At 30.7% G+C, this 27266-nt stretch overlaps 5 protein-coding genes across 5 annotated transcripts; 2 read left to right on the top strand and 3 right to left on the bottom strand.

The window, feature by feature from the left end:
* Positions 1–1049: 1049 nt before the first annotated feature.
* LOC126653616 (60S ribosomal protein L18-2) lies at positions 1050–2982 on the top strand. The gene is made up of 4 exons (XM_050347551.2): positions 1050–1198; positions 1279–1497; positions 1591–1773; positions 2630–2982. Exons 1-4 carry the CDS (start codon positions 1196–1198, stop codon positions 2786–2788), a joined length of 564 nt encoding a protein of 187 aa, XP_050203508.1. The 5' UTR covers positions 1050–1195; the 3' UTR covers positions 2789–2982.
* A 904-nt stretch (positions 2983–3886) lies between these two features.
* LOC126653749 (uncharacterized) lies at positions 3887–5865 on the bottom strand. The gene is made up of 3 exons (XM_050347686.2): positions 5245–5865; positions 4499–4737; positions 3887–4385 (listed from the first exon to the last, which is right to left on the bottom strand). The coding sequence occupies exons 1-3, from the start codon at positions 5710–5712 to the stop codon at positions 4136–4138; spliced, it is 957 nt and encodes a 318-aa protein (XP_050203643.1). The 5' UTR covers positions 5713–5865; the 3' UTR covers positions 3887–4135.
* Positions 5866–12160: 6295 nt separating this feature from the next.
* On the bottom strand, positions 12161–13731 carry LOC126686087 (uncharacterized). Its single transcript, XM_050380115.2, has 3 exons — positions 13187–13731; positions 12874–13112; positions 12161–12536 (listed from the first exon to the last, which is right to left on the bottom strand). Exons 1-3 carry the CDS (start codon positions 13649–13651, stop codon positions 12290–12292), a joined length of 951 nt encoding a protein of 316 aa, XP_050236072.1. The 5' UTR covers positions 13652–13731; the 3' UTR covers positions 12161–12289.
* A 3827-nt stretch (positions 13732–17558) lies between these two features.
* On the top strand, positions 17559–18265 carry LOC126686239 (pectinesterase inhibitor 28-like). Its single transcript, XM_050380284.2, has one exon. It carries the CDS (start codon positions 17592–17594, stop codon positions 18135–18137), a length of 546 nt encoding a protein of 181 aa, XP_050236241.1. The 5' UTR covers positions 17559–17591; the 3' UTR covers positions 18138–18265.
* A 5799-nt stretch (positions 18266–24064) lies between these two features.
* On the bottom strand, positions 24065–26260 carry LOC126685822 (probable pectinesterase/pectinesterase inhibitor 7). The gene is made up of 2 exons (XM_050379787.2): positions 25220–26260; positions 24065–24890 (listed from the first exon to the last, which is right to left on the bottom strand). Exons 1-2 carry the CDS (start codon positions 26196–26198, stop codon positions 24199–24201), a joined length of 1671 nt encoding a protein of 556 aa, XP_050235744.1. The 5' UTR covers positions 26199–26260; the 3' UTR covers positions 24065–24198.
* Between the last annotated feature and the right edge of the window lie 1006 nt (positions 26261–27266).

The following is a 27266-nucleotide window of genomic DNA, read 5'->3' as shown; positions in this document are numbered from 1 at the left end:
ATACAAGGTACATGAATTGTGAGGCAATATTTTTATAATATTTACATTTAAATTAATATCTATTTGAGTCGGATAATTTTTTATGAAAGATAAAAATTTTAATACCAAATTATAGAAGGCTGTATATATGAACATAAATAGAATTTAAAGCCTCATTTAAGCCAGGAGACCAACGCAATGCAACTTGGCCATAATATAACGTTGATTATTAACTAAAAGAAAATGAAAATTTGCATATTTGTAACCTATTGTTGTCAACATGGGTTGCATTGTTTATGCCATCAAAGGTGATGGATAAGAAAAAGTTATGCCATCAAAGGTGCAATGTGATTTTATATTACCAAAAATCGGATTGCCCCATATCATTTAATAGTTGGTATAACTTAAAGATGCATAATTATTGACCCAATCATCATGAACAACATGAAACAAACAAATGTTTTTTTTATTTATAATTATTTGCTTAAAAGAGTTTGAAATTTTTGAAGTTCATTTGCGACTATGATTGAATATATCTATGATTTTTCAAAGAAAATAAAGTTCGCGAATATCTCCTAGTTTTAACAAGTTTAAAAAAAATCCAACGATTGTTACTGATTATTGTGTTGAATGTCCGTTCGGATCGCTCTGACTCCGCTCACTTGGGTCGAACACGAACATTTATTTTTTCATCAAATTCATTCCAAACATGAACCCGTGATAGGTTCTTTTTATGTGAAGACTTAAAATTTAATTGTTAACTAAATTTTTATATAGGTCTAATAAAATTCGGACTAATCTCACATAAATCTAATATATTTATCAAATTCAGATGATAAATAATATTTTCGAACTGGACCGGACTTGAATTCTTAAGGTTGACAGGATCCAGACTGAACCCGTCAGAGCCCGGTCCATGAGATGGGCCTAAAAGGTTAAAGGCCTCTATCCACACCATCCACTTACGAACTTGTTTAAAACGACATCATTCAGAGTAATCAAATTAGGGTACACCCATCCAGCCACGTGTAGGGCATCTAATCAGGGTCCATCTGAAACAAACGGAGTTCACCAGAAACTGAAGCAGCGGATCCCAACTTTGTTTCCCCTACAAAGTCCTGAAAAACCCTAGCCCGCTCTCTCCTTAAGCTCATTTGCCTCAACAGAAGTCCGGCGTCGAGCGGCAGCAGCAGGAGGAGCACAACCACCGCCAACAATGGTATCATTTTAAACTAAATCCCAATCTTCTTTTGTGACCGTTCGATTTCTGATCTCACTACATTGTGATTTATTTTACAGGGTATCGATTTGATAGCAGGAGGCAAGAACAAGAAGACGAAGAGGACCGCACCGAAGTCCGATGATATCTACCTGAAGCTCATCGTGAAGCTGTACCGATTTTTGGTACGGAGGACTGGAAGCAAATTCAATGCGGTGGTTTTGAAGAGACTGTTCATGAGCAGGGTTAACAAAGCCCCGCTTTCACTCTCTCGTTTGATTACTTTCATGAAGAACAAGGTTTGTTTATTTTTTTCTCTGCCAGTTTATGTATGATTTGAAGTTAATATTGTTATTGCTGAGCTTTTTTATTAACTGATTGATTGCTTTTAGGATAATAAAATTGCTGTGCTTGTGGGTACTGTCACTGATGATATCAGAGCGTTTGAAGTCCCTGCTATTAAGGTTACTGCTCTTAGATTCACCGAGACTGCTCGGGCTAGGATAGAGAAGGCTGGTGGAGAATGCTTGACTTTTGATCAGCTTGCTCTTCGTGCTCCTCTTGGTCAGAACACGGTATGTGAATTCTTAGCTTTTGTAAGTTTGTTTTTGATATTATAACTTGAATTGAGAGCAAAGTTTGCAATTAGCTGAGGACGATTAGTTCTGAGAGGGATGTGTTCCAACTTTCAGAGTAGTCATTAACTCGGGCAACAAGTGTCTCCATGTTTTTGCATTACGTTACAAATGAGAATTTAGAATGTTGGTAATTTGAGATGGTTTTATTAATATTAAGTGAGAAGCTTCCAAAAGCTGACTATTTTAAGTATTGTTACATATTCTAAGTTAGAAAGCTACCGAGTTCAAATTAAGGTCTAGGCAGTTTATTATTGCTCCCAATTTATGTTGATGTTTCTGAGCAGCTTACTATTATTGATCTAGTTGAATGTTATAGAAATCAAATTTGAAATTTATTTCCCGGATCATCATTTAGCATGCAAGTTATCCAGATGTAGATGTGTACTGCAATGAGTTGGAACCTACAAAGATTAATGGCATGTGAAAGACGTTTCATTTCAACACACGTGGAGTTGGGTGATACCGTGATAGTTTCTTTAAGTCATGTAACACACCAACACTCTTTTATGTTCATTTTCCTCTACTTCACAGGCATTTGGGAAGCAATGTTTTTCTATGAGACAGCATTATGCATCAGCATGTTTTTGTTGGTTCCATATAATTTGGCTTATAATCTGGATTGAATCTATTCATCAGCTTATTCTCAGTGTCTTTGCTTATGATTTTGGTATTATGTTAAGAGTACCAAATGAAGATTTCAATTCCTTCTGCATATTGATGAAGGGTAATCTTCTAATAATTAAACAGCAAGAGAAAAAACTATGTGATACTAATGGTTTTCTCGAAATTGCAGGTTCTCCTTAGAGGTCCCAAGAATTCTCGGGAAGCAGTGAAGCACTTTGGACCAGCACCTGGTGTACCACACAGCCATACCAAACCTTATGTCCGATCAAAGGGAAGGAAATTTGAGAAGGCTAGAGGAAGAAGGAACAGCAGAGGATTTAAGGTTTGAGCAATCAAATTCAATCAGGAATTGCATTGTAGTCTACCAAATCCAACTAGATGCAGCCATGAATCAACTCAATTTGGTTATCTATTACCTTTTTTTATCCTATTGTTTGGAACATTTTATATTTTCATTATGTTGTTTCTTGATTTAAATTATAGATTTTTGATTTAATGTCAAACTCTTATCTTTTTTCCTTCTGTTGATGTTGATCGATGTATGAGTATCACACAAAGGTGAATTATTTCTACTTCAGATTGCTTATTCAATGTGAGAATGATGGATGGTAATTGGTGGTTAGATGAAGTAGAACTCTTCTACATGATGGCCTTGAAAACTAGCATTTCATGTTATATTCTTGTTAAATTCTACCTTGCAAGAGATTGGTATAAATGCTACCTTTGAGTTGCAATATTGGAGGCTACATTGTTGCACTGTTAAGAGCAAATTGTTGGGGTTTCATTTTGCTTCAGTAGCTGGCAATCAACAAAAAATTCTTACATGACCTTAGTTCAACGTGGGATTGTGAATTATTTATCTATTATTACTAATTAAAATTTTATTAATTATTATGATATTTAATATCCAATGACCTCACATATTACTTGATTTTTACATGTAAGAATATTTTTGTAACCAACAAGTGATAGTTGCGAAACTGCGGGATATTAAACTCCATGGGTTACTGGATTGTTATAGGATTATAGAAAGGGTATTAAGATTCAAATCGTTAAAAAATAGTCACTAATTTATTGAATTATTTCTCAGGGAGGTCACCGTCTTAAAAGAAGATCATTAAGTTCATCGCAAGTTACAAAACGGATACTAAATTATACTCTTTTGTTAAAAAAGGATACTGAATTATACACCTTTTTTATAATTATGACATGCCACGTAGGACAAAATTCAAAAAAATTAGCGCTTTGTCTCGAGTGACATCCCGTGAAATAATTCAATTACTTAATAACTGTTTTTAACGATTTGAATCTTAATACCCTTTTTGTAATATTGGAATAACTTAGTGACTCAAGGAGTTTAATATTCCAAAACTGCCTCTGTACTTATGTACTTAAGTCTACCTACTGAATGATTACCACATATCTATTAATCAAGTTTGCCTTCAAAACTATTAATCAATCTACAGTTGCAGCGTACAAATATCCTGTTTATTTCCATCACAAACAGGGTCGCCCTTGAAGCCCTAGTTTGTAGTAGAAAAATACTTATCCATATGATCTAAGTAAGGAATGGCAATTAAGCTTTAATAGAATGCTACTACTGAGCACTCAACATGTTTATTTTCGTATGAAGATTACTAAGCTCTTAATCGACTACAGAAACATCAGATGCCAGTTAAAACTTCTTGATGAAGTCGTGGATATGAGCACTTACTTCCTCCGGCCTTTCTTGGCTGAGAAAATGCCCGACTCCTTCCAAAACGACCACCTCTTGCAAAAACGGTACATACTTCTTCAAACCACCTTGATGTAAAAATTCCTTAGAACCTGGGAAATGGTAGGTTATGTCCTTGTCGCCCACTATAAACTTAACCGGAACCTTGATTTGTTGTGAGCCAGTCCACGGTGCTGTCAACTCCCAGTTACTGCATAAGCAACAGAAAAATGAGTTTAGCATTTGCAACTCAATCTAATCCTTCCATAAATTACAACATCAAACAACATTAAAGATAGCTATGAATTTTTGCTTAGAACATACAGGTCTAAACATCGATAGTAGTTCAATCCCCCAGTGAAGCCTTTTTGCTCATATTTGCTAGCATAATAATTGACATCCTCTTCTGACAGCCAATGCGGCAAATCGTGAATGGCAGGCAAACTTCTGAATCCGGTTTCTTTGGGTATACAAGGTGGTTTTGTATTGCGGGTTAAAAAGAATCTTCTTATTATCGTTGCAGCACCAGCTTGGGCAAAGTCGTCTTCAATCTCTCCGACTTCCTACAACATAATTTGGTTAGTTCGATCTTCAATGCAACGCTCTTCGGTAACTTCAACAACCGATATTCATATGATGCATCGATGAATACTAAACACAGGCCGATAATTCAGACTCGTCGATTTCTAATTTTTCAAAATCAATGTCATTGAGTTCAAGATCATAAATGAACCAAAAGTCAAAAATACTTAAATTCTAAAAGTAAGTCCAAACTGAATCTGGGATCATAAATCATAATGGTTGGTAGGTGATGATGCTACAGCTTTTAAACTTAACCCTAAAATCCCACCAACCAACACTTAACTGTGAACTTTCAGTTTTAAATGCTCAAATTTCAAGTTTTGTTACACCAATTGATTCTTGAACAAATTCAAATTGAGTACTACAAACCTAATTAAACTACCCAATTTCAATTAAAATCAGATTAAATACCAACAAAATAAAGAACTGCACAATCAAAAACCCTAATTAAAACCCCAAAAACAGAAAAATAAGAAGCAGATTATAACCTGAAACCTGCAGATATAAAAATCATCGCCCAATAATTCTCTGTACTTCTCCACAGGCTTCTTATGCGGATTCCTCGGCTGAAAAACGACACTCGTGTTGACCAACGCCTTAACTCTATCAGCTCTAAACAAGCTAAAATACCAAGCCATAATAGCTCCCCAGTCATGACCCACAAGAAACACCTGCTCAATACCCAGAGCATCAAGCAACCCGACAAGGTCGCCGACGATGTGAAAAACAGTGTACTGATCGGCGGAGGGCGGCGCGTCGGTGTCGCCATAGCCACGGAGGTCGGGAGCTATGCAACGGTAACCGAGGGATGAAAGAGAGAGAAGCTGGTGGCGCCACGTGTACCAAAGATCAGGGAATCCGTGTAGGAAAAGAATGGTGGATGGGCCTGTGCCTATTGATGCTATGTGCATGTTTATGCCGTTGGTGAAGACTGTACTGTGTTGTATTTTCTCCATTTTTGTTGGTCCGTGGTGTTGGGGTTTTGATTTGGTTGGTGAAGATGGTGAAAGTTTGGTGATATTTATAGCAGTTGAAGAAGTTCACAGAGCTTTTATGAAGTGCAAATGAAAAAGATAAGATATAGGAAGTTTCTTAAAGTATATTTGAGTTTTGAATTAATTCTAGAGGATAATGATGATTCATTGAATTAGATCTTTAGAAATGAACATAATACGGTCAACTCGGTCCTAGATTCAACTTGATTTCTAAATTTATACTATTATAAAATTAAATAATATAACTTTAATTGTTTTATCACTTAATTTTTTTTAAATTAATTAATAATAAAATTATATAATATGAATAGATTCAGAAAACGAAATGATCTAAAAATAATAAATATTATTTTAAAAATTAAAATAACAAAAAAATGAGTTATTTAATATTCGAATTACAAATAATAGTCATTTTTATCATTCAAATTCAATTATTATACCATATTATAATTATTATTATTTTGAAGAAAATATTATAATTATTTAATTTAGAATAAATTGTTATTTGAACGGTTGAGATTACCTATTTAATTTTCATTGTTATTTTGTTTATTATACAAAACAAGGAAAAAGATGTTAATATGTATTTTTATATGTAGTTCGATAAAAATTATGGAGGCCTAGCCTAAAAACACTATGCAAAGACTATTTTATGAAGATGCTTTATTAGTAGTTTGTAGAATATGTTTAATGAAAAAATATGAAATATAAAAATAACTTATAACAATAATTTTTAATTTTAAAAAGATTTTTTCAAGTTTTTTTATATATTATAATTTACACTTTCGTCATAATTTTTAAAGGTCAAATGATTTAATTTTTAAAAGACTTTGTCCAAATGCCAGATAATATGGCACAGAGTGGAAATATTAAAAATTTAATTTTCAGATGTGTATATGGATACATTTCCTTTAGAAATGAAGTTTTTTGATCAAGATTTTTATAAATTTTGGCCAGTTGGCATCCGGATGGTTATACATATAGATAGATACTCCATAGTGTGTGTCTTTTTAAAATTAATCAATTAAAATACACACAGATTTCTCTCAGAAAGGCAAACAATAAATACTGAAAAAGACAAAAACCACGTAATAATTTTATTTTTCATCACAGCTGTTTGTTCTTATTGAGGAAGAGCTAACCCACATGAAATTATCTTCTCTAATTTGCATTAACATAATCAAAATTTGGTAATAAAATCATAAACAGAGGGCAGAAATAGGAATTCTACTATAAAATGGCTAATTTATACAAAATAAAATCCGAGGGGGCTAATTATATAAAATTTAAAATTAAGTAGCTATATTTTTTAAAATAATTAAAACTTAAAAGAGTAACGAGGACGGTCGCTGCCTCAGCTATTAGGCTGGTTCGGCCCCTGGTCATAACTCATAAATATGTTTACTAATTTTATCAGGTTTTTCTTGGTTGATGAGGTGAGCTACTGCTTTAATTTATTTGAATCCACCATTGTGTATATATGCCTTCATTCCTGGAAAATGGTAGGTCCAATTCTCCAATTATTAAATTAATTGGTACTTTAAAATTTGCACTCCATCTCATGGGGCCATTAGCTCACAGTTTCTACTTTCTACAACAAATTTAAGAAAGTGATCGATTATTAACGAACAAAGGATCAAATCGCCCCCTCAATTTGGCATTAAATATCAAATAAGTCATTTTCACAGCTTTTGGAACAAACTAACCCATAACTTGCGTTTTCGTATCAGAAAAACCCGCAACTTGTACTTTCGTATCAAAAAAATCCCTCTAACCAAAAAAAGAGAGTGGGATTTACTAATTATAATTATTAAACTTAATTAATTCTAATTAAATCCTAATTAAACACATTTAAATTTTATGTAACACTAATTGAATTTAATTAAAACCAAATAATCATAATTCTAACACATCGAAAACCGCCGCCCGCTGCCCGCCGCCCGCCGCCACCGAAATCCACCTATTTGTTCATCCCAAAAGGGACGAACTCATTTTGTTCATCCCTTTTGCGATGAACAGCGTGTGTTCATTCCAAAAGGGATGAACAAAATGAGTTCATCCCAAAAGGTATGAACCAGATCTGTTCATCCCTTTTGGGATGAACAGATCTGTTCATCCCAAAAATAATGAATAATCTAGAGAGGGGGGTGAAAATGGAGGCATATGGCAGTCGGTGGAATATGGATGGTGGCCGGAGAAGGAAAAAGAAGGCGGAGGAGGAGGAAGATGAAGAAGGGGGAAGAAGAAGAAATAAAAAAAGGGAAAAAATGGTTCCTTAAATTTTATTAAAAATTAAATTAATTACTGAATTTTAAAATTTGAAAGATGTAATTGAAAATTAAATTTATTAAGAATTAATTTAAGAGATAAATTGAATACTAAGGCTCTTTTTAAATTTTTTTCATTTTTTCATGGAGAGTGTAGCACACTTGCCTGGGTGAGAGTAGGGGAGGGCCTTTTTGAGCTAAAAACGCAACTTTTGAGGTTGTTTGTACTAAAAATAGCGAAAAAGACTCTTTTTAGGGGTCGATTTGATCCTTTATTCGATTATTAACTATCAATCAATCATTATAGTATACCTTTAATTTATTGGTGGATAACTATATTTTACCAAAACAAAAGATCCATTAAACGAAAAAAAAAACATACCGTATAAAAATATGTTTTAAAAGCAAAATAATTTTATTTATTCATAATTACAACCAACTTGATAAAATTATATTCCATTAATTCAGTAAATGATGACAATTATATATATTCAAACAGTAATTTAAAAAATGTGATGAATCTAATTGATAAAAAATTAGATATTCTTTTAAATTTTTTAATTTATCTTCTGATAAATTAGTTCCTAATGGTACAAGAACTATATCTTTTTCATGAAATTATCTAATAATTTTACAAAACTTTAAATATAATCATTTTATGTATACAATTTTCGTCAAATATAACTAATTTATCATAAAAATAACTTAAAATTCTATATTTTTTTCAAAGTTATCAATTGATAACTTCTCGAGTTAGGGCCCAATAGATCCAACTAAGCCCACCAGAAACAAGACAAAAGTACAATTTTATATATTTTTACATTTATGAATACTAGTTTCGCATTACGTGCTATGCACGTGGCTCGTAACGTAACTCGTCAATGAACATATTAGTAAATTTATTATAATTATATCAATTTTTTATTTATAATTAATATTAAATTAATTAAGAATTTTTATAAAAGTAAATATAATATATTCGGTTATTAAATTTTTTTCCATACTGAATTTATTCTTCTTTTGGTTTTATAATAACCATAAATAAATAATTAACTTAATTTAATTAATAATATCTTTAAAAATAATAACATAGAAATTTAAATAATAATATATTGACCAAATAGAGTATTTTAATTTTTTAATTCTATCAAACTAAAAGATATGTATTCCTACTAATTTGGAGACAATTTAGTTATTTTTTGCATATTAAAAACTAAATTGGAGATAATTTAGCTACCTATTCTAATTAGGACTTTAATTACAATAGTGATTAATTAAATAACTAATTAGTTAATGACTATAAAACCTTTATTTAGTAGTAAACTGAAAAGGATTATTCAGTAAATTTGCCTGTCCCCCCCCCCCATCCGTGCTTTTATATATAGGTCCTATTTTAAATAGAGAGAATTAGGGAAATACCTAAATAAAAAAAATATTAGCAATTACCTACCACAATTTTTGGACTTGATTTACCTACCTACCCGTTTCAGCCAATTATTTTTATACCTGTCCAATTTATTTTTATACCTAAAAATTACTCCACTTGTTTCAGTGTCTTCTTTTTCTTCTTCTTCTTCTTCTTAATCATTTTTTTCAGTTTATTTTTTTTAAATAACACATCAACAAATCAAGTCTAATCTTCAACTCATAACATTTTAGGGAATTAATTTCTGTGATTTTATTACTATTTCTTAAAGTTTTATTGCTAGTTTCAAATCTATTTTCCGATCCGCTCGAATTTTTAATTCGTAATCAAATCGCTTCAAATTTCACTTGAAATTCAAATCCGACGATCATAACTTTCTCCAAAAACAAAGAAAACTGTAATTTTTTTATTTATTTGTTCTATTAAAAACGGTTTCTAACAGTTTCAAATGCAGTTTCAAATGTAATTTCAAACGGTTTCATACAATTTTTAAAAGACGTATTTATTATCGTTTCAAAAAAATTATACAATGGTTTCAAACAGTTTACAAGTGTATCAATCAGTTTCTAAAATACAGCTTTAAACAGTTTACAAAAGTTTCAAACAGTTTATAAAGGTTTCAAACAGTTTCATAAAACATAATTTGCAAATGTTATTTAAAAACAGTTTTAAACAATATAAAAATGTTTCAAACAGTTTACAAAGGTTTCAAATAGTTTAGAACGGTTTCTAAAAACACTTTAAAACAGTCTCAAAAATAACAGTTTCAAACCGTTTACAAAAGTTTCAAACAGTTTCGAAAAAACATTTTCAAACAGTCTAAAAAATAACAGTTTCAAACAGTTTCAAAGAAACAGTTTCAAACCGTTTACAAATGTTTCAAACAGTATAAAACAGTTTCGAAAAAACAGTTTCCAACAATTTCTAAAATTAATTTAAAAGCGTTTGAAAACCATGTCAAAACATCATTAATGAAGAAAAAAACGATTTCTTCAAAAAAAATTGAAAAAATAACCAAAAAACGATACTACAATTAAAACAACATAGAAAGAAGAAGAAGAAGAAGAAGAAGAAGAAGAAGAAGAAGAAAATTCTGAAAAAAGCAGAAGATCAATGACGGCGATGGAATGGCGGAAAACTTCGTTATTTCTTGAGAGGAATTAGGTCGAATTTTTCATAATTAATTCTTCTTTATCTTGAATTTTTAGATAGAATTTGTTAAGAAATTTCATTAAAATGAAGAAAAAAAAACGTAAAAGAAAAAGTTACAGAGAAAAGAAAGAAGAAAAAGAAGAAAGAGAGAGAAGAGAAGAGAAGAAAGAGAAAAGAAAAGAGAGAGAAAGAGGAAAGAGAAAAGAAAAAAGAGAGAAAGAGGAAAGAGAAAAGAGAAAAGGAAGAAAGAGAAAAAGATAAAAAAAATAAAAGTACACATGTGCCTTACATGAGTGGAGTAAAAATGCTAATATGTTAAAATTCTATTTGGAGTAGAGATAGAAACATTACAAAAAAACAGTAAAAATATAAATTTTTAAAATTGAGGTATTTGAAACAAATAAATCTAAATACAGAGTATTTTGTGCAAATTCCTCTTTTAAATATGTGTTGATTATTTTAATAATAAAAATACAATTTTCATCACACAAAATGTCTGTTATAAAATAACGTGACACATCTGTTATATAAAATACTTACTTTTAATGTATATACAATACTTCAACTTATTCCCATTTTAAAATACCACAACACATATGTATTATGATTAAATATGCCATTTAAATTTTTAAAAAGATAAAATAAGTTTTTTATCCATAACTTTATTATTAAATATATTTATAAATCTGTCAATTTTATTAACTTTGTATTATTCTTGATAGAGTAAATTATTTTCAGATTCTTCATATATGTTATAATTCACAATTTCGTCCTCGTTAAATTAAATCCTACGGTCCTTTGTCTTTTTATTCCATTAACGTTTTAGTCATTTCATCCAGTTTTATTAGCCCACTAAAAAAATGAAATTTAATTAAATTCTGATAAGACTTTAAACTAAAAGACTTCGTCAAAATATCATATATTATATAATAGAGTGGAGATATTAAAAATTAAATTTTCAGATGTACTATATATGAATAAAAATCGTGAACTATTAAATACCCCCCTATATTACTAGTTACCACCTTTTTTTTAACTAAATACCTTTTTACTTTTTCCTAATTTTAAAACTCACACTCAGATCCTCTCAACTCATATTCAAATATTAAAAACGGATGATAAAAATTTCGGATGAAAATGTCGGAATCTAACCAGAGAAGAGGACGAGATAGCACTATATGTTTTTCGTTTAATTTCATTTTTTTTCATAACATCTCATGGGGACGTTTTCAGATTACATCATTTCAAAGGGGTAGACGTTTTTTGATAAATATCTGGGGGAGATGTTTATAAAAAAAGTCCAGTTAATTTTTTTTAATTATAAGAGCAAAGAGATAGAAAGAGAAGCGGTACCTAGTGATTTAGATGCGGTATTTAAGAAAACTCTAAAAATTTCCTTAGAAATGAAGCCTATTGATCATTATTTCTATAAATTTCGGCCAGTTGTATAATTATTCTCCAAATTGGCATTAATAGATATACTTGTTTTTCTGTTTTAAAGACTAATCAATAAAAAATACACAGCATAACTCTCTTAGAAAGGCAAACAATAAATACTGAAAAAGACAGAAACCATGAAATAATTTTATTTCCCATCAAGGCATCAACTACTAATTCAGCTGTTTGTTCTTATTAAGGAAGAGCTAACCCACATGAAATTATTAATTAGCTTCTCTAATTTGCATTAACATAATCAAAACTTGGTAATAAAGTCATAAATATGTTTACTAATTTCATCAGGTTTTTCTTGGTTGATGAAGTGAGCTACACCTTCCATTACCACCACTTCTTGCAAAAGAGGAACAACTTGTTTGAACCCACCATTGTGTATATATTCCTTCATTCCTGGAAAATGGTAGGTTAGGTCCAAATCTCCAATTATGAACTTTACTGCTACTTTTATTTGGACCCCATCCCATGGTGCCATTAGCTCCCAGTTTCTACAACAAATTTAAGAAAGTGATTAATTAGTAACTGCAAATCAATTAACATATAGCATACCTTTACTTTATTGATGGATAGCTATATTGTACTAAAACCCAAAAAAAATCATTAAACAGAAAAATATATTATAAAAGCAAAATAATTTATACATTCATAACTATAACCAGCTTAATAGATTTTTTTTTTAATTTTTTTCGACAATTTGGTACGTTAAATTAATGAGGTTATGTTTTACACGTTTTCTTAATTTAATCATGACTTTTAAAAAGAGTCATAAAAAAACACTAACTTTCATTTGTAAAGTTTTTGTGCAGCATAGATTATTACTCCTACCTGTTCATGTTTCTATAATAATTCAATCCTCCGGTGAACCCTTTTTTGTTAAATTTATCAGCATAGTAGTCGACATCTTCCTCCGTCAACCAAGAGGGTAAACTCGGAGGATCGGGCAACGATCTGAATCCAATCTCCTTAGCCAGAATAGGCGGACTCGGGTCGCGCAAAGTAAAAACACTCCTAATCAATTTTGCTGTATCAGCTTGAGCAAAATCTTCTTCAGCTTCTCCAGGCTCCTGCATCACATTCTTATTTCAATTCCAATACAGCAATTTAAATTACAATGAATTAATCCAATTCCACTACATACCTGAAATCGGCAAACATAGTAATCATCACTGTAAATAGTCCTGAACAGGTCGGTCGGCTTGGCCCGCGGCTCCCTGGGCAGGAATGCGACACTGGTGTTGACCAAGGCCTTGACTCTATCAGGTCTGAATAAACAAAAATACCAGGCTATCATAGCACCCCAGTCATGTCCAACCAAGAACACCTGCTTGATCCCCATCGAGTCGAGGACCCCAATCAAGTCGCCCACGATGTGAAACGCTGTGTACTCCGTCAATGATTCCGGGGCATCCGTATCACCGTATCCGCGGAGGTCGGGCGCTATGCAACGGTAGCCGAGGGCGGATAGAGAGAGAAGTTGGTGTCGCCATGAGTACCAGAGTTCAGGAAAGCCATGGACGAAGAGGATTTCTGGGCCTGTTCCGATTGCTGCTACGTGCATGTTTATGTTATTTGTAGAAACTGTTGTGTGCTCTATTTTCTCCATAATTGTTATTCTTCAGTTAACAGTTTTTCAGAAATTGTATGTGTGAATGCTATATTTGTTTCTCTTCTTATTTATGGATTAGTTTATGTGGTTTGCACGAACTCTGTCTACCACTGTGTAAGTAAAATAGGTGCTGTGACCACTTTGATAGCTACCAATTAATATTAAAAATGGGTTAATAATATGAAAAAGTCAAATCTTTAAGAAATTTATAAATAATAAACAAAATTTCCAATTTTATCAGCCTAAAAAACTTTTAATTTAATTAAAATCTATTTGTAATTTTTGTGACAAGTGAGAAGGAGAAATATATTTCTGAAAAAAATTAAATCCATAATCTTAACCCAATAATGTTTGGTGTTTATACTATTTAAAATATAACTCGTTAGTAAAATTTAATTATATTGAAATAATTCAAATGTGTCTTTTGTTTGTATAACCATCTTGTCCTGCTTCTTTTTTATTTACATGACTATCATGTCAGAAAAAATTACTAAATTATAGCTTAAAGATGTGAAAATAATAAAAATAATAATATACTTTTTATATTTTGAACTCTATAAAAATCATGTCATATTGCAGAAATTTGAATGGGTGTTACATTTATGGATTATTTGTTAAACACACTATTTTTAAAAATATTTACTACTTTTTATATTATTTTTTATAATTTCCCACTCTATATTAATAATAAACATATTTACAAAAATACCTAATATATATATATATATATATATATATAAGACTTATCTCATTTTACGTTAAACTTTCATATAGAAAACATCTAGTTTCTCACTCAAATTTTAGAATTAAACTATAAAAAAATTCAAATCATATCAAAATTGATAAATTAAAAGTTTTGATAAAACTAATAAAAATGCAAAAAAATTGGCTTCTTTAAATCATTAGGCCATTATAAATCAACGTTCAACAAACAAAATTCACAAATTTAATACTAGCTCCATCCATTCATAAATTATTAATAAATTTTTATTTTAGAATTATAAATTATAATTGTTTTCTATTTTTAGAAATTAATTTACTAAATAAATATAAAATATTATTAGTTGAACTAGTTTTTGTCATATTTAAATAGCAATATATCTTCACAACTTGCAAACGATGGTCAATTGACACAAATATTAACTTTATGGTCAAATATTAATTCTAAACTTAGTTTCTTGTGATCAATTTATTCCAGTTTTACACTTGATTCGGCGCATGTTGCTCATCTTTAATAATAATTATTACATTAAAATAAATAAATAAACAAATCTATAACTAAATTAATCATAAGTTAAAATATATACTAATTGACCATTGATGAACAAAAAATTTCCACATAAGTGGTTGTAGACAATTAAATTAAATTTTCCACATAAGTGGTTGTAGACAATTAAATTAAATTGGTTATAACTTTGATATCTCTAATTATTAAAAAAAACACTCGAAGTTGAGCCAATATTAATATTTTTATATGGATTCTTTATATGATTGGCTTTCTTGTTGTAGCTTTTTTTTTGCTCACCAGCGCATTATTACGGCCTAATCGCTTAAAAACATTTTACCTTTTTGATTTTTTTATTCATGGCCACACCTTTTATCTTTCAAATTTTTTAATTTTAATTCATTTTTCAGTTTTGACTTTCAATTGTAGCGGAAAAAAGTTCAAATAACCTCTCATATTGCTTCATTTTAAAAAGGGTTAATGTCATAAAATTTTACAAACTTTACACGTTTTCTCATTTTAATCAAGCCATTTAAAAATCATCATTTTCATACACGAACTACCAATTTTTCTCAAACTCAAAAATTCGATACAAATTGCTGATTTGACAACCAGATAGTGACATATTATAACGAATCAGCCACAACAATTTTTGCCGGATTTTTGAACGGTATATGGATTTGAGAAAATTGATAATTGGTATATAAAAATGACGATTTTTAAACAGCGCGTGATTAAAATGAGAAAACGTGTAAAGTTCGTGATTTTTTTTGACATTACCTGTTTTACAAATTTATTATGATAAAAATGCAAATTGGAATAATATGAAGTAAAATAAACGACATATTTGAGTTTTTTTTCACTTTAATTTGAATATATTACTACAATTGAAAGTGAAAACTGAAAAATGGGCTAAAACTCAAAAATTTAAAAGGTGAGGAGGCCATAAACAAAAAAACCAAAAATATGGATGCTTTTAAGTGATTAAGCATATTATTATTGTAAATATACAAGAACATCAAAATGACAGTTTGATGCATTGTGTTATTTGGATTGAACCTTTTTGTAAATTATTTTCTTATTCATTAGTTTGTAATTCTTCCTACAGATGAGAAGGTTTTATATTAGTTGGAATATTTGAAAAGCTCGTAATGACAAAATCTTCAACCAGAAGCGAACATATTAATACATCTTTTTCATATTTTTGTATGATTTTGTTTTAAAATTTCTGATTGTATTTTATATATTATATCTCTTTTATATGAGTTATAATTTTAAATGTGCATACATTTTTGGAATAGTGAAATTGTTTTGCTACTTGTGGTTGTTTAATATAATTTTTGTTAAAAAAACTGTAGTTCATAAAGATTCGGTATAGATTATAAATTTTCTTTTTACATAATATATATTAATTTGGATAGAAGAATATTATGGAGTTATGCTCATGGAATTACTTCCAAATACATTACATAAACGCTAAATTTCCTTGCTAAAATTGTTAAATAATACATTCTTTATATTGTAATCTTTTTCGCATATATGTCTTACCCTTTTGCCTTCTCTATATTGTAATCTCCATCTTGTCTTAGTTTACAATATAAATCATATTGGATATGCCACCACATGGCATCACGCCAGTTCCAGAAAACCAATTCCAAAGAGTACATTACAATTACATCCAACTTATATGCTCTCCTTTAGATCATCAAAAAGGGAATATTCTACTCTCTTGAAGTTGTTGTTTGTTAGAGGTGAGAACCGGGCGGATCTGATCCCGAATTAGGCTAGCTTCGAATTCTGAGTTCGAGTATATTATAGACAAGCTCAAATCAGATTTTGAATGAGTTCAAATTATCAAATTCGAGTTTGAGTTTGAGCTCAAATAACATCTAAACTTCTCAAGCTCGAGTTTCAATAAAAATAAAAAAAATTATTTAAATCTTGCCTATTTGATGTATATTATTGTGAAATATATAATTTGTCCAATTAATGTGAAGCATATCTAAATTTAGAGGTATAAAAAGCTAATATGATAAAGTAAATCCGTTTGATTTTTTTTAGACTCACGAGCATCACGAGTATTTATAATTGATACTCGAACTCAGTTCGAAATGAAATTCGAGTAATTTGAGTTCGAGCACAACTCGATTTTTCAAGATGATCTCAAATTATTTTTGAGTCGATCTTGAGTAAATTACGGATAGCCTAACTCGATGATTGCACCCTTAGTTGTTGTTGGAAATGGAGGAGATGTCACTCTAAGGGCCAGGCCTGCTGATTGGGTTAGTAGAAGTGCGAATCTTCTCGGGCCCATTTACTAGGGCCTGGTTGTAAAATCAGGCCACTACAATAACCATCAATTTTTTTAAATAACAGTTGGTTCTCAAAGTTATTTTCGGTGTCACAAGTAATTTTCCTATATTTGGAAATGCCAATTTCATTTCTGTAATTGAACCAGGAAACTGTAATTTTTGATGTGAAATACGCGTCAGAGAATTTGAAAGACTCCCGAAAATACGGTCATTTTCGTTGGTTAAGCGCATCCATTTCTTGCATTTGATGGACTTACTTAAAAAAAGAATAACTTAGCACTAAAAATTACCAAATTCTAATTTAACAAACTATTTTCAGCAAATTACGCTTCTTTCATTTTCATTTAAAAACCAGAATCACTCCTGATTCTTGATAGTAAAAATAGAAGAAGAAAAGAAAATGACACCAAATAAAATTTTCTTCTTCCTATTTTCTCTAGTTCTTTGCATTTTCCCCCACGCAAACGCGGCCGTTAGCTTGGTCGGAAAAGTATGTGAAAGAACTCATAGCAAGGCTAATTGCATTGCAAGTCTTGCATCAAACCGGGACAGCAAAACCGCAAACATTGAACAACTCGGCCTTATCGCATTGAAACTTGCAGCCGAAAATGCAACACATACTACCTTGCACATCAAGCAATTGCTTAATAACAGGTCAACTTGGGATCCTACCACCGAGCAGGCACTCTCCGATTGCTACGACCAATACGTTGATGCTAATACGCAACTCGCTGATGCAGGAGCCGCGTTGCTAGTTAAGGATAATAGGAATGTTTACGTTTGGGTCAGTGCAGCCATTGCTAATGCTAAAACTTGTGAAGATGGATTTAAGCAGAATAGTGTTGCTGGTAAGGATTCAATTTTGACACAAAAGAATGCGATCTTTCGGCAATTATGCAATAATGTGTTGGCCATTGTTAAATTCATGAACAACAAAAAGCATTGATTAGTTTGTGATGCAAATTTCTATTGCTATGCCTATGGCTTCATGTTTTTAATTTAGTAGTTGAGTCTTGGCAATTGATGACGGTCTTTTTTTGTTCAATATAAATATATTTATGATTGTATTCTTTATTTTGTGATGTTAGTTAAGGTTGTATCTGGAAGAAAAATATATCTTTGAGTGAAAAAATACTGTCTAAAGATATCTCTAGTCAAAAATTTATCGTGCGGGAGATTGTTATCTAAATCGAGTTCATGAAAGATGTCTGAATCCAAACAATTAAATATGTCAAAAAATAAAATAAAAAATGAATAAATAAATAAAGTTGTTCGAATAATTATGCAAGTGTATAAAATCGAATGTAGCTTAAAATTTTGGAGTATCTAATGTTGAATCTACAGGAACGATTTCGATAAACGTTATTAATTTAATCTTTACAAATTAAATAGCCAATTATATGTGTTGAAATAAATTTTGTAATGTAAATTTTTTATTCTTCAAAGGCTAATTTTTTTATTAATAATAACAAAAATTACAGATGAATGATTCTTCAACTTGAGTGAACTATTCTAAAAGAGATGATGAGAACTCTAAAAAATTACAGTCATCGATTAGGGCTTTTCTAACCACCAAGCGGGTCACCTAAAAAAGTTAGACTTGATTTTATTAATATGCTCGCACAAAATATATAATATGAAGGACGGCTTTTGCTTTTATTTTTTAATATTAAATAATTATTTGAATGCTTGGTTTTTGAATTCATTCAAACCAACAAAAAAACATAGTTATCTATATTTATACTATATAAAAGCACGGATTTGGGGGGGGGAGGGGGACAGACACATTTACGTTGATGTCCTTTTCACTTATAAAATTTAATTATTAATTAAAAACTATTAGAAAAGCATTAAAATTAGAATACTAACTAAAATAAACTACTATGTTAAGATAAGTTAGAGTACTAACTAAAATAAACTACTATATTAAGATAATTGTATATAATACTAATTAAAGTAGACAACTTTAACTATTTAATCATTACTATTTTAATTATTTTTAATTGTATAGAATTCTAAATAAGGTAAACTATATCAATGAACTACTATTTTAGTTTTCACTTTATATTTTCTATTAAAATTATCTATAAATTATAAAATTTGAGTACCGATTTTTTTTTAAACAATTAAAACAGTCATCTAAAGTATTTAATAAGATAAATTATTTCAATTAACTATTATTTCAAATTTTATTTGATAATTTAACGAGTCACACTACGAGACACGTGTGAAACACGTAAAGCGACACTAGTAAATTAAAATGGAATAACGATAGATTGCCACAAATAATTGAATACATATTTATATGTTGGAAAAGAACAAAAATGATTTAGATGAAATTGTGTTATCGAAAAATTTACTCCAAGTTTGCCCCTAACTAATTTATTAAAAAAATACAACAACACAAATAAAAATACTAGACATAAATGTTAACAAGTTTCAAGATAGAAAGAACTTGGTAAATATGTCTATATATTAAGACATATTAATTGCTTTCTTAATTTTTGTGTTAAAGACAAATGCGACAAATATTATGGACCGGAGGGAGTACAATTATTGTTTTCTAAAGGTAGACACAAACTCACAAGCTGATTTTTCAAGGCTAATCACAAACTTACGATACTAATGATAAACAAAAATTGATTATCAACAACAAAAAAAAGTAATCACTTAATGATGCACAATAGATGTAAGTAAGAGTTGAATGCTTGTAGTTGTTGTTGTTTTTAGAGTGTCTAACCACATAAATATGGTGGTTGGAGGTTATTTATAACGCTAACAACTATTCTATAAGTCTTCCAAGTGAAGACAAAAAGTTGTGTAGAAACTGGCTAGGTCACTTCCACTACCCAAGTGTCGCGCCCGCGATTTTTGAGTTATTTTAAATCCTTCAATCATATGAAACCATGTGTCACTCATTCATTGGGGTGCTCAAAAATAGCAGTTTCACCTCCAACGGTAACATTTGTCGCGCCCCCTATATGTGTGTCGCACCCTCTACAGAAAGTCGACTCAGGGTTCCAGTCAACCTTTAAGTCGTTCCATCTACATAATTTATAGCGCCTAGGGGTGTAAATGAACCGAGCCGAGCTTTAGAGTGTTCATGTTCGGCTCGTTTAGCAAACAAGGTGTTCATGTTCGGTTCATGTTCAGTCGAACTTTGAAGGGAGTGTTCATGTTCGGTTCGTTTAGATTTATAGTGTTCATGTTCATGTTCAGTTCGTGTTCAGCTCGTGTTCGTTCGTTTAGCCGCTAAAACAACAAGTTTGCGAACGAACTCGATAAGTACTAAACGAGCTCGTTCACGAACAATCTCGCGAACGAGCTCGTGAACGAGCTCGATAAGTACTAAACGATCTCGTTCCCGAGCCCGCTCGTATAACGGATAAACAAACACGAACTATTAAACGAACAAACATGAATACAAGCTGAATAAATTAAAAACAAACTAATCGAGCTCGTTCACGAATATGAGCTGAATAAATTAGAAACATAATTATATAAATTAATTTAAATATGAATTAGTTCGCGAACACCTAATCGAGTTTCTAAACAAGTTTGTTCGTGAACTATATACGAGCTCGTTCACAAACTTGTTCACGAACTATTAATCGAGCTTGTTCCCGAACTCTTATTCGAGCTGTTCGTGAACGTAAACGAGTTGAACACCACTATGTTCATGTTCAGCTCGTTTATATTAACGAACATAAAATCAAGCCGAAGTCGGTTCGTTTAGAATACGAACGAACATGAACCGAACTCTTATCGAGCCGAACACCGAGCTGCTCGTGAACGGCTCGGTTCGTTTACACCTTTAATAGCGCCCTCTATAGGGGTGTCGCGCCCGCAAGACATGTTTGTCACGGGCGCGAAAATCCCACTAAAACTTTGGGAAATCAAAATTTTTGATTCTCGCTAGAAGACTCTGAATCGACGCACGATGATTTTAATAGGTTCATACACTCTAATAAACAATATTAGAACTTTTAAATTGATTATCAGTCAAAATTAGAGATCGAAAAGGACTTGGTCCAACAATCTCCCCCTTTTTAATTTTAACAATCAATTTACTCAAATGACTAAGTTAGTGGGAGTTCAAATGAGCTTTGCCTCCCCGTCACTTTATGCATCAATAATTAAAACAAAATTTATAAGCATAAAGTAAATTACAATTTTTAACACTTTGACATTTTGTTAAAAATTTGTAATTTAAGAGAAATTTTAAAATCAAAGACAAATATTTCTTCCCATTTATTAAAAACAAAAAGATTTAAAGCATATATGCAAGCGATAAATTAATTAAAAGAATTGACAAAGTATAAGAAATTTAAGCATAAAAGACAAGTAATTGCAAAATAAAAAAAATAAAATATTTCATTTATAAGATAAATGCAGTATAAGGCAATCGCATTGAAATAAACACAAAAACATGCATTTCATAACATGGTTAGAATACAACGTATTTTTAAAAAAGAAAAGAAAATGCTAAAAACATGATAAAACATAATAAAAATGCAATATGAATGATTCTAGGGCTCATTCCCAAAAATATCATCAAACTTGATGTCTTCACGTCTCCTTTATGTGCCAAAGGTGGAGTAGGTGCGCCCCAATGAGTGTCCATTGTACTACGTGTGTACCTAACATCCGATTTAACTCGACCAAAACGAGTCTCAAGAGAGATAAAGCGGGTATCCACATGTTTCTCAAAGATAGCCATCCTCCTAAGCTAGCTACAGAAAGCTTCAAATATCTCAAAATTGGCTAAACCAGTCGATTTTAAAACGTTTGGCTAAAATTGACGATACAAGTAAAGGTTCGGTATTAAAAAAGGAATAGCCCTTTATAATATAATACATATCAGAGTTTTAAAAACTGGACTGGTCGGTCAAACCCGTCGAACCCGTCGAACCGGATGGTCCAGTCTAAAACTGTAAAAAAATAGACTTTTTAGTTAAACCGGATTGAACCGGATCTAACCTATAAAAAACCGGATGTTGAACCGGTGAACCAGATTTTTTAAATCTTTTTAAATTTATTAAACCAGTTAAACCGGTCATTAAACTGGTTCAATCGGTTGACCCGGAAACCGGTGGCCTCACCGGTTCAGCCATCAGTTCGGTTTTAAAACACATATACATATCCTACCATTGTTATACATTAAATTCTACCATTATTAGAAATGTTGTAAGATAGATTATTAATTGGTTATAAAGTTCTAGCAGCCGACTTCTCTATTCTTAATTGCTCATATTTAAAAAAAAATTAAAACTATTAATTTTGAAAAACAATTGCTGACATTTTATATAGAGTAAATTTAGAGGTTATTTTGAATTTGTGTCCGCCGCTAAAGCCTTTGAGTGGATCCGCTCATTGATGAATATGGTATTTTATCGGATATTTCATAATTTTTATTTTAATTTCGTAAGACGATCTGTAAATAGTGTGGCGCATGTTTTACCGCAAGCATCTCTTTCTGTGTTAGATCAGCAAAAATGGTTTATCAACTTTTTCGTATTTTTTACTCATGTAACTGTTTCCTGTTTCCCTTTATTAGATGGTTTGTTATCCTTAAAAAAAATATAGAGCAAATTACTGTTAGGGTCTCTACATATGCAATAATGCATAATTTTCAATATTTTATTTAAAAATCAAATGATGTCGTTCTTTATTTTTATTTTTATAAACAATTTAATTCTTCCGTCTGTTTTAGTGTTAGTCAATTAAATCAAAGGAATTAATTAAAAAATATAAACTTCAATTTAGTCCTAAAATTCATATTTTTAAAAATGTATAAATAAAAATATGTTAGCTCAAATAGTATAAACGCTGAGCAGTAAATTGCTAGATCATGAGTTCAAATTCTTCCATAAGCGCTCCCCCTCTCCAATTATAAAAAAATATTATTATAAAATTTAATGACTTCAATTTAATTTTTAAAACTTTTTAACATTTGACATTTAATTTTTTCAATTTTTTTTAGTTTTTAAGTTCCAAAAGTAAATGAAGTAGAAAAAATTAAAAAAAATAAAAAAATAAAAAAACTGAAAACAATTAAAATATGTTCCAAAAAGTAAAACAGATGAAATTATATTTATGATTCCATTATATCTCATAAAAGATATAAATTTTATTTATATTTGTGTCAAAAATAAATTTATAAAAATTAAATTGAAATCTAACTTTGTTAGTTAAATTTGAGCAAATTATTTAGAGGCCCATGAGGTATACCATAATTAACAGTTTGATACTCCTTATTTTAAAAGTCTACTTAATGGTTCCTCAATTTTAATTCCATTAACTGAGAGATCCTTCTGTTAATTTGAGGGACTAAATCGTTTAACGGATTGAAATTCGAGTACTAAATCGTTTAAAAGTGAGGGATCAAATCGTTTAATAAAATTAAAAGTGAGGGACCAAATAGTTCACAAAACTAAAGGTGGGGTACCAAATCGTTTGAAATAAGTGTTGAAACTAACGGAAGAACCTAATAGTTACCGGAATTAAATCTAAGGGACCATTAAGTAGACTTTTGAAACAAGGGGTACCAAACTGTTAATTATAGTATATCTCAGGGACCTTAGCATAATTTGCTCTAAAATTTTTAATTTAGTTGACTAACGTTAAAAAATGGAAAAACTAAAACACTAACGTAGACGGAAAAAGACAATATTATTTGATTTTTAAATTAGTGAAATAAAAATGTAAATTATATTTAAGGGACTTGAGAACAATTTGCTCTTTTATCTACATCAATTTGAATATAAATAGTACAAATAAGTTTAGACAATTTCTGGAAAAAGAAGTTACTTTTACCTTTTACACAAAACAATTCCAGCTCTTGTCCAGCTATTCATAAGGGTAAAATAAAAATAAGTCAATGATTTCTTTTTATTTTACAATTTGGCTAAAAGAATTACATTTATCTGACAGCAAGAATATAAAATGATGCTTAAAAGAAAAAACAGAGAAATAGAAAAAAAAAATTCAAATGAATTAGTAGCGCATCATAATAATGCAGCAGTGAACGGAACTCCTGTCTTAGGTAACCAATCTTGTCCGAACAAAAAGCCAGACACTGTAAAATTAGCAGCATCAGTAACATTGATTATATGGTAACCATCCCAAGTAACCCGGCTAGTCGTATCAGAACCCGGTCCGGTATTATTATACTCTGCATAATATAATGTACTTAGCGCAAAATCTCCGTTCCATATCTGCCACCCGGCCGGGTTTATCAAACTGTCCATGAAACTTTGCATATAGACAGTTCTTGAATATTCTTTCCATGGTCTCCCCAAATAAGTCCGGACAGTCATATTGCTCGAAGCTAAATCATCAGCTGCTCTAATTGTACAATTATGTATTGAAGTGCCCGTATTCTGATTAGGGTCAGTTCGGCCTTGTGCAGTGATCGCATTGAATTGTCCGCTCATCGGAAGACGAGGATATAAATTGCAGTTTTGGAAAACAACTGCTGCGTTTCCGAATATGAAATCTACGGTGCCGTAAATGTCACATTCGCTGTAGAATTGGCGGAGAGAATGTGTATATAAGGTGTCTTGGTACCCTTCGAAACTGCAGCTGTAGAATGTGGAGAAATCAGCTCCGCTTCTTAATGCTACTGCCTGATGCTTGATCGCGCCGGCTGTGTTTCGGAATGTGATGTTCACGGCTACGAAGTTTGGTGCTACTACAGCTGCAAAATCAATATATTAGTTTGTAATTATAGACTATACAATACGGAAACAGAGATACCAAAAGTTACTTATTGGGTCGATCACCATATTATATTTATTTACCAAATAAACATATTTTTAAACTGAATTGCTAAAATAACATGTAAAAATGAAAGTTCAGTTATCAAAATATAATAAATAAAACGATGATAACTATCATGTAAAATATTTATAGTTCAACAATAATAATTTCTTTAGCCCGAAAATGGCCATTTTTTTTATAAAAATAGATTATAATATAATTATAGAGTTTCGGAGTGTTATCGAAAACAAAATACCGATTACTTACCAAATGAGGCAGAATTGAAAGTAGTCCATCCATCAACAACACTACGATTCCCAGTAATGACCGTCTGATTAATACCAGCACCAACGATCATCAAATATTTCTTGTTCTTCGGAATAGAAACATACTCTTCATAAACACCAGCAGGAATAAAAATCATATAATACCCATTAGAGCCATCAGTATTATTAGGAGCTGCAGCAACAGCATCAGTAATAGAGATAAAATCCCCAGTTCCATTCTGATTCACCGTCACAATATCACTCACCAAAACGGCACCGTCATCGTCCTGACCATCCGTCTGCAGAAGTTTTCTCCTAGTCACAGTCTCAAAAACAGTACGAGCTTTACTAGACATCTTTAACGGCAACTTTCCATTACTAAACGCTCTCTGTTTACCTGTCGGCTTCCACGTCAGCCCTTTTTTGTTCTTCGGAACCCAACCTTTAGTAAACAAAGCTAAAGACATACTGTAAAGCTTCGTGTCGTTAGACAAAGGGACAGCAAGGCCATTCCTTAAACTCCAAGCTGAAGCTGTAGCTTGAAGCCCTTCTAAACAGGTTTGTTGATTAGTTAAAATGGCGCTTAAAAATGTCTGAACATCGTCAGCTTTTGAAGATGACAACATTTTACTAGTGGTGTTAACAGTATAAAAAGAAGTTGACAAGAAATCCATGTTTAAACCAGCTAGAAATCGGCAATCTTCAAGAGCCCGAATGGCCGATACTGACAAGGAAGATCGTCGAGAAAGATATTTGTCGACTAAATTCAAGAATTTTCGCGATTGCGACAAGGATTTACGAACTGAAAACCGGCCGTAATCGTAAACATTGGCGGTGTGGTTATTGGGAAGTAGTGATTTGCAGTAGGTAGGATCAGGAGTGGAGCTGCAAACTGATCCTGGAGGTGTATTTGCTAAAGATGGAGATGTAAAGAAATGAAGCAAAAGAAGAAGAAGAGAAAATGATAACTCAGAAGCCATAATTTCTGGACAAAGATTTTAGATAAGAGTTTGATAGTATAGTTTGATGATGAATTGAGTTTGTGTTGGTGGATTTGGTGCAATTTATAGAAGAAAAAAACTTTTGCCTATACCGGTCTTCATGGATGTTTAGTCACAATAATTAATTTATTACACGAGTAATTATTACATGCTACATAAATAAAAATAAATCAATTATTACATGCTACAAATATGTCGAGTAATTATTTCATTGTTATATAGTTACATCTCTAAGAAAAATAAAAAACTTCATTTTTAAAGATTTTTTTTGTAAGAATTTACATAGTAGCACAAATGTATTAATTATAATATATATATTTTTATAAAAGCAAATAGATAATTTTAAATAATTGTATGATGTTTTAATTGTGTACTAATTTATTATAAAAAAAGTCAATAAATTAAAATGTATATTTATTTTAATATTTCATTTTTAATTATTGATATAAATTATGAAAGGAAAAATATTTTTTTATATCCACAACTTTAATCATTTTGTCAAATAAATTTTTAAAATATGATTTGAACATTATGGTTTGTTAATTTTACATATTAAAATAATTATATTTAAGTTTCAAATTATACATATTTTTAGAATTTAATTTTCCAGTTAATAATTAGTTTTTAGTTTTATAAATAATAATTTTACATAATGTGTCTTTATTTCAGTTTAAGATATGTAGTTTTTTTCCCATAGCATATGAGGAACAAAGAATTTAACTACTCGAATTCAAAATCTAACAGTGTAAAATGAGGCGCTACCACTTGAGCTATCCCATCTCGTCTAGTTATATGGCTATAAAAGGGTGATTATGTGTCCAAAAGTTATATTCATCGTAGTTTATAAAATCAATAAATTATTGTTTTGAAATATATTTAATAAAACGGTCTAAGTTATGGATATTAAAAATTATTTTGTCATTTTTGACAAACCCGTCAAAAACATTTACTCAGTATATATTAGGCAGATTTAGTATAATTTTGAATATGTAAATTCTTTGTTCCTTTATTTTATATGAGGATGGTCCATTAAAACATGTTCTATAT

The sequence above is a fragment of the Mercurialis annua genome, linkage group LG6 (assembly GCF_937616625.2).
Source record: "Mercurialis annua linkage group LG6, ddMerAnnu1.2, whole genome shotgun sequence".
Classification (NCBI taxonomy): Eukaryota; Viridiplantae; Streptophyta; class Magnoliopsida; order Malpighiales; family Euphorbiaceae; genus Mercurialis; species Mercurialis annua.
The sequence above is the reverse complement of the archived record's forward strand: the minus strand, read 5'-3'. Positions and strand labels throughout refer to the sequence as shown.